The 19548-nt window shown below is 42.1% G+C and overlaps 1 protein-coding gene across 6 annotated transcripts in view; it reads left to right on the top strand.

The window, feature by feature from the left end:
* BEND3 (BEN domain containing 3) overlaps positions 1 to 19548 on the top strand; it is a 75323-nt gene that overhangs the window by 23910 nt on the left and 31865 nt on the right. For 3 of the 6 annotated variants that reach the window (XM_056566234.1, XM_056566232.1, XM_056566233.1), the window contains exon 3: positions 18827 to 19026. In XM_056566234.1, the coding sequence (XP_056422209.1) occupies positions 18827 to 19026 (200 nt within the window). Of the gene's footprint in view, positions 1 to 18782; positions 19027 to 19548 lie in introns of all 6 variants that reach the window. The other 3 variants (XM_056566236.1, XM_056566235.1, XM_056566237.1) reach the window with 2 other exon arrangements.

Genomic DNA, 19548 nt, shown 5'->3' with positions numbered 1-19548 from the left:
TTGGGACAGCTATCTGTTCAAAGTATATGTGTATATGCGCATATGTTACTTTTATGTTTTTGCTAACATCTTACCTATATAGTGACTGTGATATATGTGGTGTCATCGTGCATGAAAGATGTTCGCTTCTAAGTATGACTAGCATCACTGTGTTTAACATCTGCCTGGAAGCTGTGTCATCTTTGGACTTGGCTTTGTTTATTTTTTCTGCCCTTCATAATAAGAATTTTGCTGCACACATTTAGTCTCTAATACCTCTGTATATGGATGCATACATAATCCTTAACATCTCCTGTAGCTGGATGCTAGTATTATCAGTTGCACTAGTTATTACATGCATATCTAGCCTCTTACCTGAATTATTTTCCTACATATAGTTGTCATCCTCCAACATATGGGCTATAGCTCCCTTTTTTCTTTTCTTTTATATACTGTATACTTATTACACCCCTAACTGTGTATTTATCACACATAGTACTAGGGAGATGTCCAGCTAGCTAGCTAGTTATATCTGTAGTTACTCAGTCTAGTATAGGGTTAGGATAGCATATGGTAGGAGGTTCCGATGTGGGACCGTCCTTTTTAGGGAGATAATTCCGCCATGGGGCAGGGCCTAATATAGGGACTAGTGCAGAGAGTGACAGGCTCCCGGTCCTGGCCCCCCTGTTGTCCTCACCTTGATCCTTCCCTGAGCCATTGGGGGATAGGGTTTGTTAGATACATATTGTGTATACTTACCTTTTACCAGTGTATGGTTTGGTCTTATTACTTATCTTCTGGTTTATGGAACCGATAGTGGTTGATGAAATCTGTGTTATGTGCTTTATCAGATGCATCTAAGAGTATTGTGGTGTTTATTCACCATATTGGATTTATCTACTTTGTTCTTTTTTTCTATCATTTATGTTTAGGGGTACCCCTCGTTTTATGGGCTCGTATTAAAAGTTATATTTTAAATAAGTCTATTTTTCTGTGACTGGTAATTTGGTCGATAGACTCTATATCTGACTCTGTGATGTAACCCAAACTGACTCTATGTTTTATGTTTGCATCACTAACTTGTATTTGGTTAGATTTTATGCTATCTTTCACATATAGGGCCACTCCTCCTACTTTCTTGCCTTATCTGTCTCTTCTGTATAAAGAGTACCCTGGTATGGGATATGTCCCAGTCATTACTTTCATTAAACCATGTCTCAGTAATTGCCACTAAATCTACATTCTCAGATGCCATTATTTACCCAAGTTCATTGATTTTTTTTAACCTAAACTGTGGGCATTTGTAGACAGGACTCTGAGATTGTCATTTCTTAACCTCTGTGCTACTGACATGTTCTGGCATTGTTTCGGGGGGGGGGGCAATTGGACTCATGGATTTTCACTCTTTTGCCCCCCCTTCCTAGTTTAAATACTCCTTAGCAAATTCTTGGAATTGTTCCCTTAGTACATTCGTTCCTTTGAGAGAAAGATGCAAACCATCTTTTTGTACAGTTCCTTTTTATTCCAAGTAGAGCTATCATGAGACACAAAGCCAAATCCTTGCTCTTGACACCATTTACTAAACCATAAGTTGAACTCCTTAATGTGCCTCTGCCGATCATTCTGAACACTATGCACAGACAGAACTTCAGAAAATGAAACAGTGGATGTGTGATAAAAGATTCCTTCACCCCTGAAACTTCATTGCAAGCCAGGTCATTTGTCCCAAGATGGACAAGAACATCCATGTCCCCTTCCTGCTTTGCTTGCTTAACAATATTAACAATATTAAGAATATGTCTTCTATCTCTTCTAGCAGTAGCACCCGGGAGACCTCTCACAAAACCATTTTCCTTAAGCTCCACACTTCTTATGATTGAATCAACCAGCAACAGCTGCTTCCTTTCAGATTTTACTTTATCTTTTATGTCCTTGGCTGCAGTCTTAGACTTAGGAGTCGATGGTTCCACGCCTTCTCTGCTTGAGCCAATATCCATGTTGCCATTACATTCTTAGAGTGCTGCAAATGGATTATGGAGAACCACAGACTGTGTGGGACATGTCTTCTATCCACAACTCTAAGTCTTCCAGAACCTACAGTAACCCATCTGCCATTTCTAGGGGTCCTCTGTGGCAGTGGCATTGCAGCAGTCCCAGTGAGTTTGTTTAACCCCTTAACGACGAAGGACATAAATGTACGTCCTGGTGAGGTGGTACTTAACGCACCAGGACGTACATTTACGTCCTAAGCATAACCGCGGGCATCGGAGCGATGCCCGGATCATGCGTGGAAGGTCCCAGCTGTTGATCGCAGCCAGGGACCCGCCGGTAATGGAGGGCATCGGCGATCCCGCAGATGTCCGCGATTAACCCCTCAGATGATGTGATCAATACAGATCACGGCATCTGCAGCATCGCGGTCACTTAAATGGATGATCGGATCGCCGCAGCGCTGCCGCGGCGATCCGATCATCCAGCACGGCAGCCGGGGGTCCCCTCACCTGCCTCCGCTGCCTTCCGGGACTCTTCTGCTCTGATCTGCCTTCCCGCAGACCAGAGCAGAAGATGACCGATAACGCTGATCAGTGCCATATCCTATGCATAGCACTGAACAGCATTAGCAATCGAATGATTGCTATAAATAGTCCCCTATGGGGACTATTATAGTGTCAAAATAAAAGTAAAAAAAAATTTGAAAACCCCAATAAAAACGTCAATTGTCCCATTTTCCCTATTGCACCCCCAAAAAGTGTTAAAAAATATTTTATATACATATTTGGTATCGCCACGTGCGTAAATATCTGAACTACGTGAACGGCTTGAACGTAAAAAAAAAAAAAAGTCCAAAATAGCTGCTTTTTTTAATAACCTTTTATTCCCAAAAAAATTTATAAAAAATGTATTAACAGTTTTATATAAGCAAATATGGTATCAATAAAAAGTACAGATTACGGCACAATAAATGAGCCCCCATACCCCCGCTTATACGGAAAAATGAAAAAGTTATAGGTCTTCAAAATAGGGGGATCTTAAACGTACTAGTTTGGTTAAAAGCGCAACAGTAATAGAAAAGTATGTTATCATTGGTATCATTTTAATCGTACATATTTTCGTGACATATTCTACTTTATTTTGGTGGTAAATTTTCGTCGTTACTTGCATCTTTTTTGGTGAAAAATCCCCAAATTTCATGAAATTTTTGAAAATTTTGCATTTTTCTAAGTTTGAAGCTCTCTGCTTGTAAGAAAAATGGATATTCCAAATAAATTTTATTTTTATTCACAAATACAATATGTCCACTTTATGTTGGCATCATAAAATGGACATATTTTTACTTTTTGAAAAAATTAGAGGGCTTCAAAGTAGAGCAGCAATTTTCAAAAATGTCATGAAAATTGCTAAATCTGAAGGGACAGATGTTACAGAACTACAACTCCCAGCATGCCTGGGCAGTCTAGGCATGCTGAGAGTTGTAGTTTGGCAACATCTGGAGGGCTACCGTTTGGGCACCACTGTAACAGTGGTCTCCAAACTGTGACCCTCCAGATGTTGCAAAACTACAACTCCCAGCATGCCCAGACAGCCTTTGGCTGGCTGGGCATGCTGGGAGTTGCAGTTCTGCCTTCCTAGTGGTTGCCACAGTAAAGATCACTTTACTTTCACTTTCATTCCCCCCCCACCGTCGTTTCCCTACCTGAGCCAGGATCTCTGAAGTCTCCACAATGATCTTCGGTCCCCACGCCATCTTCAGGTAAGGTACCGGTCTCCATCTTCTCCCCCCGTTCTGCCCAACATCCAGGGGTGGGCAGAATGTGGGTTGCCATGGCAACCCACTGTCCTGCGCTACCATTGGTCAGAATCAGTTCTGACCAATGGCAGGGGATAGGAGGAGATCGCAGCACTGCGACCTCGCTCCTATCCCTCAGGATGATCATCCCTAGCTCCGATCATCCCTATTTTCCGGGTGATCGGGTCACCAGAGACCCGATCAGCCCGGAATAGCAGAAAACCGCATGTCTGAATTGACATGCGATTTTCTGCTATCGCCGACATGGGGGGGGATTCCCGGTCCGGTCCCCAACCGGCTAGTGGCGGGGACCGGAATTCCCACGGGCGTATGCATACGCCCCACGTCCTTAAGGACTCGGGATGCAGGGTGTATGCATACGCCCGGCGTCCTGAAGAGGTTAAGCCTCCCAGGACTTATCAGCTGCTGTATGCTCTAGAGCAGTAGTTCTCAAACCTTTTTGGTGACTGTACCCCCCAAAGGCTGAAAGTATGTCCGTGGGTGCCCCCTCGCGCGGAACTTGTACTCGCTGACAAAAGGCGTGTTCTTACCTTTTATACTAATGCATCCCCCCTCCATCTTAATCCCCTTGTGCTATTATTCCCCCTCTATCTTAATCCCCTTGTGCTATTATTCCCCCCTCCATCTGATCCCCTTTTACCATTATTCCCCCCTCCATCTTAATCCCCTTGTGCCATTATTATCCAATATGGCAAAAGGGGATCAGAGGGAGGGGGGAATAATGGCACAAGGGGATAAAGATGGAGGGGGAATAATAGCAAAAGGAGATTAAGATGGAGGGGGAATAATAGCACATGGGGATTAAGATGGAATTATTCCCCCCTCCATCTTAATCCCCTTGTGCCCATTCCCCCTTCCTCTGATAACCCTTTTGCCATATTGAATAATAATGGCACATGGTGATTAATATGGAGGGGGGGAAACTGGCAAAAGGGGATCAGAGGGAGGGGAATAATGACACAAGGGGATTAATATGGAGGGGGGAGGGTTGATTATTCCCCCCTCCATCTTAATACCCCTGTGCCATTATTCCCCCCTCCCTCTGATCCCCTTTTGCCATTATTCCCCCTTCCATATTAATCCCCTTCCGCCTTTCCTCTGATTCCCCCTTCCTCTGATCCCCTTTATCGGATAATAATGGCACAAGGGGATTAATATGGAGGGGGGAATAATAGCACAAGGGGATTGGGAGGGAGGGATAATTACCCCCCCCCCTCCATATTAATCCCCTTGTGTCATTATTCCCCCCTCCCTCTGATCCCCTTTTGCCATTTTTCCCCCCTCCATATTAATCCCCTTGTGCCATTATTATCAGATATGGAAAAAAGGGGATCAGAGGAAGTGGGAATGGCGCAAGGGGATTAAGATGGAGGCGGGGAAAAGGCGCAAGAGATTAAGATGGAGGGGGGAAATGGCGCAAGAGATTAAGATGGAAGGGGAGAGGGATAATGGCGGAGGGGGGATGGGGAGTAATAAAGCACAAGGCATAAAATTTTAATGCCTTGTGCTTTATTACTCCCCATTCCCCCTTTGCCATTATCCCTCTCCCATTCTATCTTAATGCCTTGTGCTCCGTCCCATATATCCCCCCCTCCGTCCCATACAGTCCCCCTCCGGCCCATACAGTTGTTTATAACTTTTTTTTTTCCTTTACCGGGCATCCTGCGGTCCCCTGGGGTGTTCCTTCATGCAGCGCATCCTGTTCGGGGGGGCCGCACTGACATGTCTGTGCGGCAAGTCCGCGCAACATCAGGGGAGGTCACACGTCTCCCCGGCAACCACACAGCTCACTTACAGTAGATGCATGCCGGTATTTGACAGCGCTTTCGCGTACCCCCGCTCAACTCGTGGCGTACCTCTAGGGGTACGCGTACCCCGGGTTGAGAACCCAGGCTCTAGAGGAAGTTGTGTAGTTCTTTCCAGTTTGACCTCAGTGCTTTCTACCTCTCTCTGTGTCAGGAACTGTCCAGAGCAGGAGCAAATCCCCTTAGCAAACCTCTCCTGCACCAGACAGTTCCTGAAATGGACAGAAGTGGGATCAAAAACTTGGAAATACCTATACAACTTCCTCTGTAGTATACAGAAGTTGATTAAGTACTGGAAGGATTAAGATTTTTAAACAGTAATTTACAAATCTGTATAACTTTCTGGAACCAGTTGATATGATGAGGCCTTAAATATGAGTGACTGCTACTGTATACTGCTGAGTGCCAGCACAAGGAATACACACCAGACAGAATGTTGGTATAATATCTCCTTCTCAGCATACTGGCCAAAGAGCGGCCCCAAGGCGTTCTGTTTATTACACGGAAGTACAATGTTATTACATTTGACAAAAAAGGGGAGGTTAGTTATCAGGTCAAATCATCATGTTATATTTTGATTGGTCATTTGAGTTTTGTGTCTGTATATATTAGCATATTGAAGCATCTATTTCTTTCTTGGCCAAAGTTCACTTATGCAGCTTTTTCACTCTGAAACTGGAAAATCGCAGATCTTTGCCCTTCTATACAATCTCTATCTTCTTCAAATATTTTGTCTTCTGACATTTCATCTTGAGCCTCCTGGCGTCATTCCAAGGTCTTCATCTTAGTTGCAAGCAAATAGCAAGCTGGGTATATAGGTTAAGAGTAGGTAACAAATATATTTTTTCAACATTAGAAATGGCATATAAATATATATGTATTAATATATATTCATCAGAATCATTTTAACCTGTTGGGGACGAAGGGCGTATGCATACGGACAGGGGTGACTGCTGATGTCAATCAGCAGTCACCCCGTGCAAATGCCCAGGGAGGTCATTAGACCCCCCCATGTCGGCGATCGGCGCAAATCGCAAGTGAATTCACACTTGCGATTTGCGCCGATTCCGGGTCATACGGGTCTTTGGTGACCCGGAATATAAGGGGGATCGCGGTTGTCTAAGACACCTACGATCTCCCTGAAGGGATAGGAGTGAGGTGGCAGGGGTGCCACCCCTGCTATCTCTGCTATTGGTGGTCTAGACGCAACCAGACGCGAAAGAGAAAAAGAAGAAGATGAAATCAGAAGACTGGATACCATAATTACATGAAAGGTTTCAGGCTAAAGTCGACATTTAATCCCTTCGGGTGCATGGTTCCCAACGTATATATCCACTTTAACTCCTTCTGCCATAGTAGTCTCTCCCTATCACCTCCTCGACGTAGTGGAGGGACATGATCAATAATACGGAATCTGATCTGACTAATATGTCCCATTTCTAGATAGTGTTTGGGGATAGGTAAATCTCTCCTCTCTGTACGTATAGATGATTTATGTCCATTTAAACGAATTCTATATTCGTTTGTTGTTTCTCCAACATAGTACAACCCACATGGGCATTGAATCAGGTATACCACAAAGCTTGATCGACACGTCTAGTCGAGGTATGACGCACGCTCAGCAGGTGAGCACGCATCATTCCCGGTGGGTCCCGGTTGCTATAAGCAACCTGGACCCACGGCTAATTTCGGACATTGCCGATAGGGCTGATTGGCCGGCATTAACCCTTTAGATGCGGTGATCAAACTTGATTGCCGCATCTAAAACGAAAGTAAACATTCCCGGTTAGCTCAGTGGTGCTGTTCGGGACCGCAGCGGTGAAATTGCGGCATCCCGAACAGCTTGTAGGAGGCAAGGAGGATCCCTACCTGCCTCCTCGCTGTCCGATCGCCGAATGATTACTCCGTGGCAGGAGCAATCAAGCGGCAGAAATACTGATCAATGCTATGCTATGCATTGCTGTGTCTGCAATAAAGGTATTGCATGTTATAGTCCCCTATGGGGGCTATAACATTGCAAAAAAAAAAGTTAATAAATGTGATTTAACCCCTTAACGACCATGGACGTAAATGTACGTCCTGGTTTGGCGGTACTTCGTACACCAGGACGTATATTTACGTCCTGTGTATGACCGTGAGCATCGGAGCGGTACTCGCATCATACACTGATAGCAGCCGGACAATGTTGGACATACGCGATCATGCGGATGTCTGCCATTAACCCCTCAGATCCTGTGATCAGTACAGATCACGGCATCTGCGGCAATGCGCAGAAATTGAAAGTAGGATTTTTGGTGAGGAGGAAAAAACAAAAGTGCAAAAATGAAAAATCGCCAAAGAGGGAAGGGGTTAAGGACCAAGCCCATTTTGGTCTTAAGGACCAGGCCAATTTTAGTTTTTGCACTTGTGTTTTTTCATCCCCTTCTGAAAATCATAACGCTTTCAATTTTGTACCTACATATCCATATAAGTGCTTTTTTTGTGTCACCAATTGTACTTTGTGATGACCTCAATCATTCCATAACAAATACTACAGAAAACCCCCCAAAAAATATTAGTGGGGTGGAATTGAAAATGTTATTTTTATTCTGAAGGATACCCAATTTATGTAGGCTTTATTTTATTTTACTACTTTCTTGTCATCTTCTAACCCCTATAACTTTTAAATTTTTTCACATGAGGGCTCATGCTTTGTCATGATCTGTAGTTTCTATCGGTACCATTTTTGTTTTGATCGCTTTTTATAAAAAAATTTTTATGGTATATCAAGTGACCAAAAATGCACAATTTTGGACTATAGTAGTATTTTACGTGTACGCCATCGACCTTGCGGTTAACTAACCTTATATTTTAATAGTTCGAACATTTTCACACGTGGCGGTACCACATATGATTGTGTTTATTATTTATTACATTATTTTATTTTAAAAAATGGGAAAAGGGGGGGAATCAAACTTTTATCAGGGAAGGGGTTAATTCACTTTTTTTCTACACTTTTTTTTTTACACCCCATAGGGGGCTATTCCAATATACCAATCTTATCATTGCATACAAAGTTCAATGCAGGGCTTTGTCTCAGCATTGATCAGTGTTATCGGTGCTCTGCTGCTCTCCTTGGCTGGCTGGAGCATCAGAGCACCGATCGGACGGCGAGGAAACAGGAAAGGGCCCTCCCTTCATCCACTCAGCTGATCGGAACCCGCGATTTTGCCACTGATGTCCTGATCAGCTTAGCTGACCGGCACGTGAAGCATTTAGACACCACAATCAACTTTGATCATGGCGTGTAAAGGGTTAATGCCGGGCATCGGCCCGATCAGCGATGTCTGGCATTAACCGTGGGTCCCGGTTGCTGATAGCACGCTTTTAACCCTGGTAACGGGACCAGGAGCGTACAGGTACACCCTTGGTCCTTAACAGGTTAAGATGGTTTATGATCTGCAGGTGACATTTGTTTAAGTTTGACTTAACCCCTTAAAGACACCGCATATTTTGGCCTTGGGGACACAGCCATTTTTACGTTTTTATGTTTTTTTCTCCTCACATTTTAAGAGCCATAACTCTTCATCTTTCTATCCACAGACCCATATGAGGGCTTTTTTTTCGCTTGACCAATTTTACTTTGTAATGATCCCTTTCATTTTACCAAAAAAAAGTACAACACAACCAAAAATAGTTGTTTGTTAGGGAAATTTGAAAAGAAAACAGCAAATTTGGGAGGTTTAGTTTTTACAGTTTTTACAGTAAAATTTACATGTTCTCTTAATCCTATAGTTCAATAAGATTAAATAGGCACTGTCAGATGAAAAAACTTTTAATATGTTTTTAACCCCTTCCCGCAGAATGCCGTATATAGATATATATATATATATACGGCAGATGACGTGATGATGCTGCATTCATTAAAAATACGCTCCTGCAGCGATGCGCAGGGTTAATCAGCTGGACTCCCGGTATGTTTGGCGGGAGAACACTTCCGCCTGACACCCATGGTCGCTATCTGATTAACCTGCGCAGCAATCGGGTGGGCGGGAACGGTGGGTGCATGGAGGTCCCGGTGGGTGCGTGGAAGTCCCGACTGCGGCAGCAGCGATGGAGCGGGTAAGTCCTCGCCCTCTAGTAGTTGCAAAACTACAACTCCCAGCATGCCCAGACTGTCTGGGCATGCTGGGAGTTGTAGTTTTGCAACATCTCGAGAACCACAGTTTGGAGACCACTATGTAGTGGTCTCTAAACTGTAGCCATCCATATGTTGGAAAACTACAACTGTAGTTTTGCAACATCTGGAGGGCCACACTTTAGCGACCACTGGTCTGCGTTCTGCCCCAAGCTTTTTATGGGGTGCAGTTTTTTTTTATTTTTACACTTTTTTGGGGGGCGTATGCGGTCCGTGCCACCACGACTGTTCTGCTCTGTGTTGCCGGATCGTACCCCGTGTGCAGACTGCGCTGATTGCTGATCAGTGATTTATTACTGATCAGTACTTTTTTAGTACCTGCACCGCAAAAAAAGCACTACACTACTACAACACTGCACATTGAAATAAAGTGAAAAGACTAGATTTGTCTGGGCATGCTGGGAGTTGTAGTTTTGCAACATCTCGAGAACCACAGTTTGGAGACCACTATGTAGTGGTCTCTAAACTGTAGCCATCCATATGTTGGAATACTACAACTCCCAGCATACCCAGACGGCCAACAGCTGTCGGGGCATGTTGGGAATTGTAGTTTTGCAACATCTGGAGGGCCACACTTTGGCGACCACTGGTCTACGTCCTGTCCCTAGCTTTTTATGGGGTGCAGTTTTTTCATTTTTTTTATTTTTGCACTTTTTTGGGGGCGTATCCGGTCCGTGCCACCACCGACAGTTCTGCGCTGTGTGGCCGGATCGTACCCCGTGTGCAGACTGCGCTGATTGCTGATCAGTGATTTATTACTGATCAGTACTTTTTTGGTACCTGCACCGCAAAAAAAAGCCTACGGTAAACGAAAAAAGCACTACACTACTACAACACTGCACATTGAAATAAAGCGAAAAGACTACATTTACACATGAGACCGCCAGTGAAGGAGAGGAGAAAACCCCATATTTCTTCCTCCTCTCCCTCATCATCATCCAGTGATGAGCCCCCAGAAGGCACCGCCGCAGGGCAATGCCAGGAGAGGTCCCCTATACTAGTGACCCTGTCACCTATACAATTCCCCCTGTCCCCTCATATAGGTGACCCTGCCGGGACCCCAGTCCATACGGTTATGAGCCACTGACTTCTGGGTTTGTTGGCCGCCCAGGAATCCAAATTGACCCCACAGTCCTGACTGAAATTAACTTTACGTTTTTTTTTTTTCAGTGAGGACTTGATGGTGGCTCAAACAAACTTTTGCACCCCGATGCACCCAGCACCCTGATGCTTTTTTTGTGCCTGCGACAGAATTTCCGCAGAAAATGTTTCTGCGGCGGAATCCCAATTCCGGAGTCACCAGTAAGCATAGACATGTCTATTCTTTCTGCGGAGTCCACACAGAAATGTATTGCCATCTATGAGACAGGGCACTTCCCAGCACTCATATCGCTGGCATGCTCTGCCAGCGCTCCGCTGTCGGTGGGATATCCGCACTGAGGACATTTTTCGTGTGGACATTCCACCATCTGAACATAGCCTCAGCCGCCCTTATGCAAATAACTAATTTAGGCCTCAAATGCGCATGCCGCTCTATTACCCCGGAGCCCTGTAATATTTCAAGGCAACAGTTTAGGGCCACATATGGGGTATTTCCATACTCAGGAGAAATTGTGTTACAAATTTTGGGGGGCTTTTTTTTTTCCTTTTACCACTTCTGAAAATGAAAATAATGGGGCTACACCAGCATGTTCGTTTAAAAAATAATAATTTTTACACTAACATGCCAGGTTTTTCCTTAATTTTTCATTTTCACAGGAGGTAAAAGGAGAAAAAGCCCCTCAAAATAAGTAACACAATTTCTCCCGAGCACGGAAATACCTGATATGTGGGTGTAAATTTCACTGAGGGCGGACAACATGGCTCAGGAGTGAGAGAGCGCCATGTACATTTGAGGTCTAAATTGGGGATTTGTACAGGGGTGGCTGATCGTACCAGAGGTTTTGACATAAATGCTAAAAAAAATAAAAAAAACACCCACATGTGACACCCCTCAAGGAATGTATTAAGTGGTACAGTGTAACACCTTAATGCCCCACAGGGATCCGACAGATTTTTGGAACAGTGGTCTGTGAAAATGAAAAATGTAATTTTTCATTTGCACAGCCCACTGTTTCAAAAATCTGTCAAACGCCAGTGAGGTGTAAATGCTCACTGCACCCCTTATTAAATTCTGTGAGGGGTGTAATTTCCAAAATGGGGTCACATGTTGGGGGGGAGGTCCACTGTTCTGACACCATGGGTGGGGGCTTTGTAAACGCACATGGCCCTGACTTGAATTCCAGCCAAATTCTCTCTCCAAAAGCCCAATGGCACTCCTTCTCTTACGCACCCTCTTGTGCGCCCACAGAGCACTTTACGTCCACATATGGGGTATTTCCATACTCAGAAGAAATGGAGTTAAACATTTTGTGGGGCTTTTTATCCTATTATCCCCTTGTGAAAATGAAAAATTTGGGGCAGCATTTTAGTGACAAAAAATCTAATTTTTCATTTTCACGTCCAACTTTAACGAAAAATGTTTTAACACCTGTGGGGTGTTAAGACTCACTATATATACCCCTTGTTACGTTCCTTGAGGGGTGTAGTTTCCCAAATAGTGTGCCATGTGGGGTGTTTTTTGCTGTTGTGGCACCATGGGGGCTTCCTAAATGTGACATGCCCCCCAAAAACCATTTCAGCAAAATTCTCTCTCCAAAAGACAAATTTTGCTCTATCTATTCTGAACATTGTAGTGTGCTGGTAGAGCGCTTTATATCCACTTATGAGGTATTTCCATACTCCAAAGGAATTGGGTTCCAAATTTTGGGGGGCTTTTTCTCCTTATACCCCTTGTAAAAGTGAAAAAAAATGGGGCTACAAGAACATGTTACTGCAAAAATTTTTGATTTTGGGTTTTCTCTTCCACTTTGCTGCTATTCCTGTGAAACCTTAACCTTGAAAGGGTTAACAAAGTTTCTGAATGTCATTTTGAATACTTTGAGGGGTGCAGTTTCTATGATGGGGTCATTTATGGAGGATTTCTTTTAGAAAGGCCCCTCAAATCCACTTCAAACTGAACTAGCCCCTGAAAAATTCAGATTTGGAATTTTTCGAGAAAATTTGGAAAATTGCTGCTATACTTTGGAGCCTTCTAGTGGCTTCAAAAAGTAACAACATGTCAACTTTATGATGTCAACATGAAGTAGACATATTGTATTTGTGAATCAATATATAATTTATTTGACATGTCCATTTTCCTTACAAGCAGAGAGCTAAAAAAAAAATGCAAAATTTTCATGAAATCTTGGCATTATTCACCAAGAAATGATGCAAGTATGGACAAAATTTACCACTAACATAAAGTAGAATATGTCACAAAAAAAAAAACAGTCTCGGAATCAAACTCATAAGTAAAAGCTACTCAGAGTTATTAATGCATAAAGTGAAGGTGGTCAGATTTGCAAAAAATGGCTGTGTCCTTAAGGGGTTAATCATTAAAAATAAAGACTCTTTCTAATATTCTAGTTTAACATTTTTTTTATATTTAATAAAGAAAATGGTCCCTGAAAATCCCACCACTAGTGGTCCCCATACTTAGTGGGACACCAATGAGTCCCACAGCAGCGTTTGTCCAAGAGATCACTCATGGGTAAGGCTGCATGAGACCGCCCCCTCCCCTTCATAATCCCAAAACTCTCAAGAACAGAAGTATTGTCCAGTTGAAACTCCACATGCCTGATCCTTTTTCAGGAGTCCACCAAACACATTAAATGGTCAGCCAGTTCCACGGAAATCTGCAAGTTCAGCTGACATATGTTTAATGTGCACGGGTAGCTTAACTTAAAAACAGTTTACAGATTTGCTGACAATGCCTGAGGAACTTGTGTACTTCTCCATGGTAACTTGACATTTTGTCCTCTTCTTTCTCAGTATCATATAGTTGCTACATCTCCAAAAAGATAATTAACCCCTTAAGGACACAACCCACTTTGGCCTTAAAGGAGTTCTCCGGTGAAAAACATTTTTTTTTTTAAATCAACTGGTACCAGAAAGTTAGACAGATTTATAAATTACTTCTATTTAAAAATCTTAATCCTTCCAGTACTTATCAGCTGCTGTATGCTCCACGTTAAGTTCTTTTCTTTTTACATTTCTTTTCTGTCTGACCACAGTGCTTTCTGCTGACACCTCTGTCCATGTCAGGAACTGTCCAGAGCAGCATTGGTTTGCTATTGGGATTTGCTCCTGCACTTGACAGTTCCTTAGACAGGTAGAGGTGTCAGCAGAGAGCACTGTGGTTAGACAGAAAATAAATTTAAAAAGAAAAGAACTTCCTGTGGAGCATACAGCAGCTGATAAGTACTGGATGGGTTAAGATTTTTAAATAGAAGTAATTTACAAATATGTTTAATAGTTGATTTAAAAAAAAAATATGTGTTTTTCACCGGAGTACCCCTTTTTTTCCTCCTCTCTTTTTACATTTCCATCTACAGACCCATTTGAGGGCTTGTTTTTTGCATGAACAATTGTACTTTGTTATGACATCACTCATTTTACCATAAAATGTACGGCAAACCCAAAAAAATGATTATTTGTGGGAAGAAATTGGATCGTTTTCATGCTGTACACTTTACAGTAAAAATGAAAAATAAAGTTTTCATTATTCTGTGGGTACGAATAAATACAAATAAAATAATACCGATGATTGCATACTTTTCTATTATTGTACTGCTTTAAAAAAAACTCAACCCTACATAGACAGTGATGTAAGGACTTGCTTTTTCTGTGTTAGTTATTTACTTATTTTTCTTCAATCCTCACTTTTTCCTATTTTTGGATGACATTTTGTGGGCTTCAGAAACAGTTACCTGGTTTCCATAGAGTTATGGTCTCAACATACAATGGCTTCAACATACAATGGTTGTCCTGGAACGAATTAAAGGGGTTATCCAGGAAAAAACTTTTTTTTTATATATCAACTGGTTCCAGAAAGTTAAACAGATTTAGACAGTGCTACAGTGACTTTGCTCTCCAAGGGCTTACATTTCGGACTGGTTGAGGACTTTGATATAGTCCAATTTCAAATTGATTTAGCTAAGGCAGTGAGGGACATGAATTTACACAAGTTTTTCTCCAATAAAGTTTTTCGTGAGCAAGAAAAATGTGAGGGAGACGTGCCAGCTTGTATTGGTGAATTAGGTTTTTTCCCAGGTGAATGCTCAGCTGTAGAAAGACAGTGCATTGGCTTCCTGGCCACTGAATTTGCGGACAATGTGAACAACGTTCTTGAAATAGACAATTTTACAAATCCAAGTTTAATCCGCCTATTCAGCCAGGAAGCCATTTGGACCTCTTCCAGAATGCTGTTTTACAAGATGTGAAATCTGTTTTGTACAAGAAAGGTCAGTTGAATTTGAGTCAGTCAGAGATGTCAGCTTTAAACAAGTTAAAATCTAGAGAAGATATTTGTATTGTTAAGGCTGACAAGGGTGGGAGTGTGGTGTATATGTATAAAGAAATGTACGAGAAAGAGGCCGAGAGGCAATTAAATGATCTACATACGTACATCCCTCTTAAAAAAGACCCCAGTCTTAAAATAGTGAGTGACCTAAAAACATTTCTTCACAATAAAGTAGCATCAGGAGTATTGTCTAAAAAAAATGCTGAGAAGTTAATCTCTGAAAACCCAAAAGCTGCCAAGTGGTATCACCTTCCCAAAGTCCATAAGGGACTGAGCCCACCCCCTGGGAGACCAATTGTCTCGGGGGTGGGCTCAGTTACCGAACACTTGTCCCACTATACGGATTGGCTGCTTCGTCCCCTCCTCACGTCCATTCCAGCTTACATTAAAGACACCCAACCCCTTCTTCAATTAATTGAACAAATTTGTTGGGAACCAGGCTGGAGCCTGTGTTCCATCGACATGGTCAGCCTCTACACTCGCATCCCACACGATGCGGGTGTGGAGGCTGTCCGGGAATACTTGGAGAATACTAATAAGTCCTCAATTTTCATTGAATTTGTTTGTGACGCTTTAAGATTAATTTGAACTAATAGTACATTTAAGTATGAAGAACAATGGTACAGGCAGGACACGGGGACCCCGATGGGGATCCCGGTGTCCTGTACGTACGCCAATTTATTTTTGGCAATTTTGTAAAAACACCTGATTTATACCAGTAAAAACCCTTTTCTTAAATATATTAAGTTTTATTCTCGTTTTGTTGATGACATATTGGTAGTATGGTAAGGTTCTGAGTCACAGTTTTCTGACTTCGTCAGCTACTTGAACCGCGCCAATGCCGCCAATATGTCATTTACATATCTATATGGGGGTAACTCAATTGAGTTCCTTGACATTAGATTGATCATCGAACAAGATCGAATAGTGAGCGAAGGTTACCGTAAGTCAGTAGCAAAAACACTCTTCTGCACTTAACCAGCTCCCATCCTGAAGCTGTGAAAAAAGGAATCCCGTACGGACAGCTCGTTCGCCTGAGAAGAAATAATATATCTGATAAGACCTACAACTCACAGGCGGACGAGCTGCAGAATGGTTTACGGGAAAGACAGTATCCCGAAGAGCTTATACTGTCTGCCAGATTACGCGCAGACAAGTGTAAGAGAGCAGATCTTTTGAAATACAAAAACCGCAAATTAAAAACTTCATACCCTGATAATGACAAACGGTTCGTATTTGTATTTAAAAACTCCCCCATAAATAACATCATTGACCAAGCAGTCAGGCGAAATTGGTTTATTATTGAAAACGATGAAGCCCTGAACAAAATTGCATCTAGGAAGCCATTAATAACCTATTAGAAAAATACAACACTAGGTGACATTCTTGAAAAGAAGAAAAAAGATATTAAGAAAAGGATGAATCTTGGCTTAAAAGCGGTGCCCCAATAGGGAATTATCCCTGTAACAGTTGCAATTTTTGCAAGCTGAATACAAGACAAGAAAGTATGCGGTTGGGCGGCCATATGCATACAGTGAATTCTTTGATTACTTGCAGATCTAAGTTTGTCGTGTATGTAATTTTTTCCCCGTATTTTTATATCGGTAAAACGATTAGACAACTATTTAATCGCATCAGAGAACATATGTATTCGTTACGTACCCGAAAGGGAGCTCCTCGCCTGATTAATAATGTTGTCGAATCCCACGGTGCAAACCCTGACGTACTGACATTTGCTGGGATTGAGAAGGTGGAGCCTAGACCAGGTATCCCTTTAGATAAGTTTCTCTTACAAAGAGAAACTTATTGGATATTAAAAACGGATGCATGCGGTCCTTTGGGCCTTAATGATAAGGTCGACTTGGCCCCTTGTTTTTAATTTTTGCAATTACATGTTTTTTAACCTATATGATCTAGGTAGGTCAGTACCGTTTTTGGTTGCCACCCCCCTATGTCATCATCATACACGTAGTCATTGTGGATAGTCTGTCTCTCCCCTGCATATATTTGTGAGTATGCCGCAATAAAGAAGGATCTCACATGCACCAGCGTGGTGAGTTGCCGACTGTTTTTCTACTTTTCTACCATCAAGTTTCATTGAACTTTGCATATAGTCTGAGCACCACCCGAGTTCCCCCAGCAGAAACCGTGATCCCCGTATCCACTTTGCAGCTCGTGTACAGATTGAGCAGTGCTGAGTCCACATCTTGTTTCTTTGTTCGATTTGTAAATTACTTCTATTAAAAAATCTTAATCCTTTCAGTACTTATGAGATTCTGAAGTTAAGGTTGTTCTTTTCTGTCTAAGTGCTCTCTGATGACACGTCTCTTGGGAACCGCCCAGTTTAGAAGCAAATCCCCATAGCAAACCTCTTCTAAACTGGGCGGTTCCTGAGACACGTGTCATCAGACAGCACTTAGACAGAAAAGAACAACCTTAACTTCAGAAGCTCATAAGTACTGAAAGGATTAAGATTTTTTAATAGAAGTAATTTGAAAATCTGTTTAACTTTCTGGAGCCAGTTGATATATTAAAAAAATTTTTTTTCCTGGAATACCCCTTTAATACTATAACTTGAGGGACCACTGTATGCTTAAAATTGTCCTATTTTGACCACCTATATCTTTCCCATTTTTCCGTGTAGGGGGCTGTATGAGGGCAAATTTTTTTGCGCCGTGATCTGTAGTTTTCGTGGTACCACTTTTACATAGATGTGACTATATATTTTTTATGTTTACATAATTATATTTTGATAGTTTGGACATTTACGCACGCGGCCATACCAAATATGTTTATTTGGACTTTTTTTTTTCACATTTATTTTACACTTTTTATGTCCCCATTAGAGTGCTAATACTGTTTAGTGCTATGCATAGGCATAGCGCTTATTATCGGCTATCCTCTTCTCTGGTCTGCGTGATGTCAGACCAGAGAAAAAGGCCCCCCAGGAGAGCGGTGGAGGCAGGCGAGGGGCTGATCTGTCCCCGTGGACGATCAGAACAGCCATTACAAATGCCGCATTGCCGCGATCAGTATTGATCATGGCATCTGGGGGGGGGGGGGATAGTTGATGGTGCACATCAGTGCGATCGCTGATGTCTACCATTACTGGCGGGTCCCTGCCGGGCATGATGGGGTTATGTACAGGACAGAAATGTATGTCCTGGTGAGCTAAGTCCCAGCGGATTAGGACATACATTTATGTCCAATGTCCAAACCTTTATTTTAAAACCACTGTGATTGGAAAGTTCATATATTTCCAACAGTAGAGATTTCTACCACAAAAGGGTTCATGAGTAAAACTGGTCGTGAAGTTTTTGTTTCTATTTACCTGCATTATCATGGGTAAGAATAAGACAATATAAAAGGTCAAGTGCAATATTTGGTTGTTTACATGATAAAATTACTTTCAGACTGAGGCTTAGATTACTATAGCAAATAGTATTTAGATTAATTCCTATTTAGTACATTTTGTAAAGAGCAGTCATAATCTCCCCTTTTTCCTTACTGCTAAGTGAACAGTATTGGCCAGCATCTACTGAATTACTGTTATCTGCATTATATACTTAGGTAAATATTCAGTATTTGATGTCAGTGTTATCTGAACATTACAGTCAAATTTGTAAAAGTGGAATCATCGGGTGAAGAGGATCGACTGGTTTGTTCCCGTTCCATTTCTGTAAGAAAGCTAATTCCAGAATCTACCCTTAATTGTCAGACCAGTAAAAGGAAGCAAGCCCATAGCACATCTGAAACTTCAAGCAATGATGCCGAAATTTTTACAGTTTTCAAGAAAAGACGACTTGCTCCAGAGGTGATTAATGCATTCTTCTTCCTAGTTTTGACTATGTACTTAAGCTTGGTCATGAAAAAAATGGCAATGTCTTAAAACTAACAGCCCATTTGCACTGGTCAGTTATCATCTTTATTTAATGGTTACCAAGCAAATTAACAATAATTGGCAAGTGGAGATGCAGGAACACATCAACAGTAAATGATAAATCTGTTGTTGATCTTGATTGATTTTGCAATGAAAATGGTCTCTATCAGTAGTACTCTAGTAAATGTAATTACCACTCTTTGTGACATTTACAGTAGGCATTTCTGTCTTACGTGCAACTTTCATGAGGCTAGTAGTTAGTCAACAATGACGCTATATTCGCCTCTGAAACTCTGGGAAACTGACAGTTGGTTCACCCACACTAAACCCAATACACAGGGTTATAGTGCAGGTAAACTGGATTATAACGAGGCATCACTTACCTAGATCCATGGTCCATTACTAATAGCTACCTTTGCACAATGGAAGTGGGACCCGCCATACCCAGCATTCCTG

The sequence above is a fragment of the Hyla sarda genome, chromosome 3 (assembly GCF_029499605.1).
Source record: "Hyla sarda isolate aHylSar1 chromosome 3, aHylSar1.hap1, whole genome shotgun sequence".
NCBI classification, from domain to species: domain Eukaryota; kingdom Metazoa; phylum Chordata; class Amphibia; order Anura; family Hylidae; genus Hyla; species Hyla sarda.
This window is presented reverse-complemented; position numbering and strand designations above follow the sequence as displayed.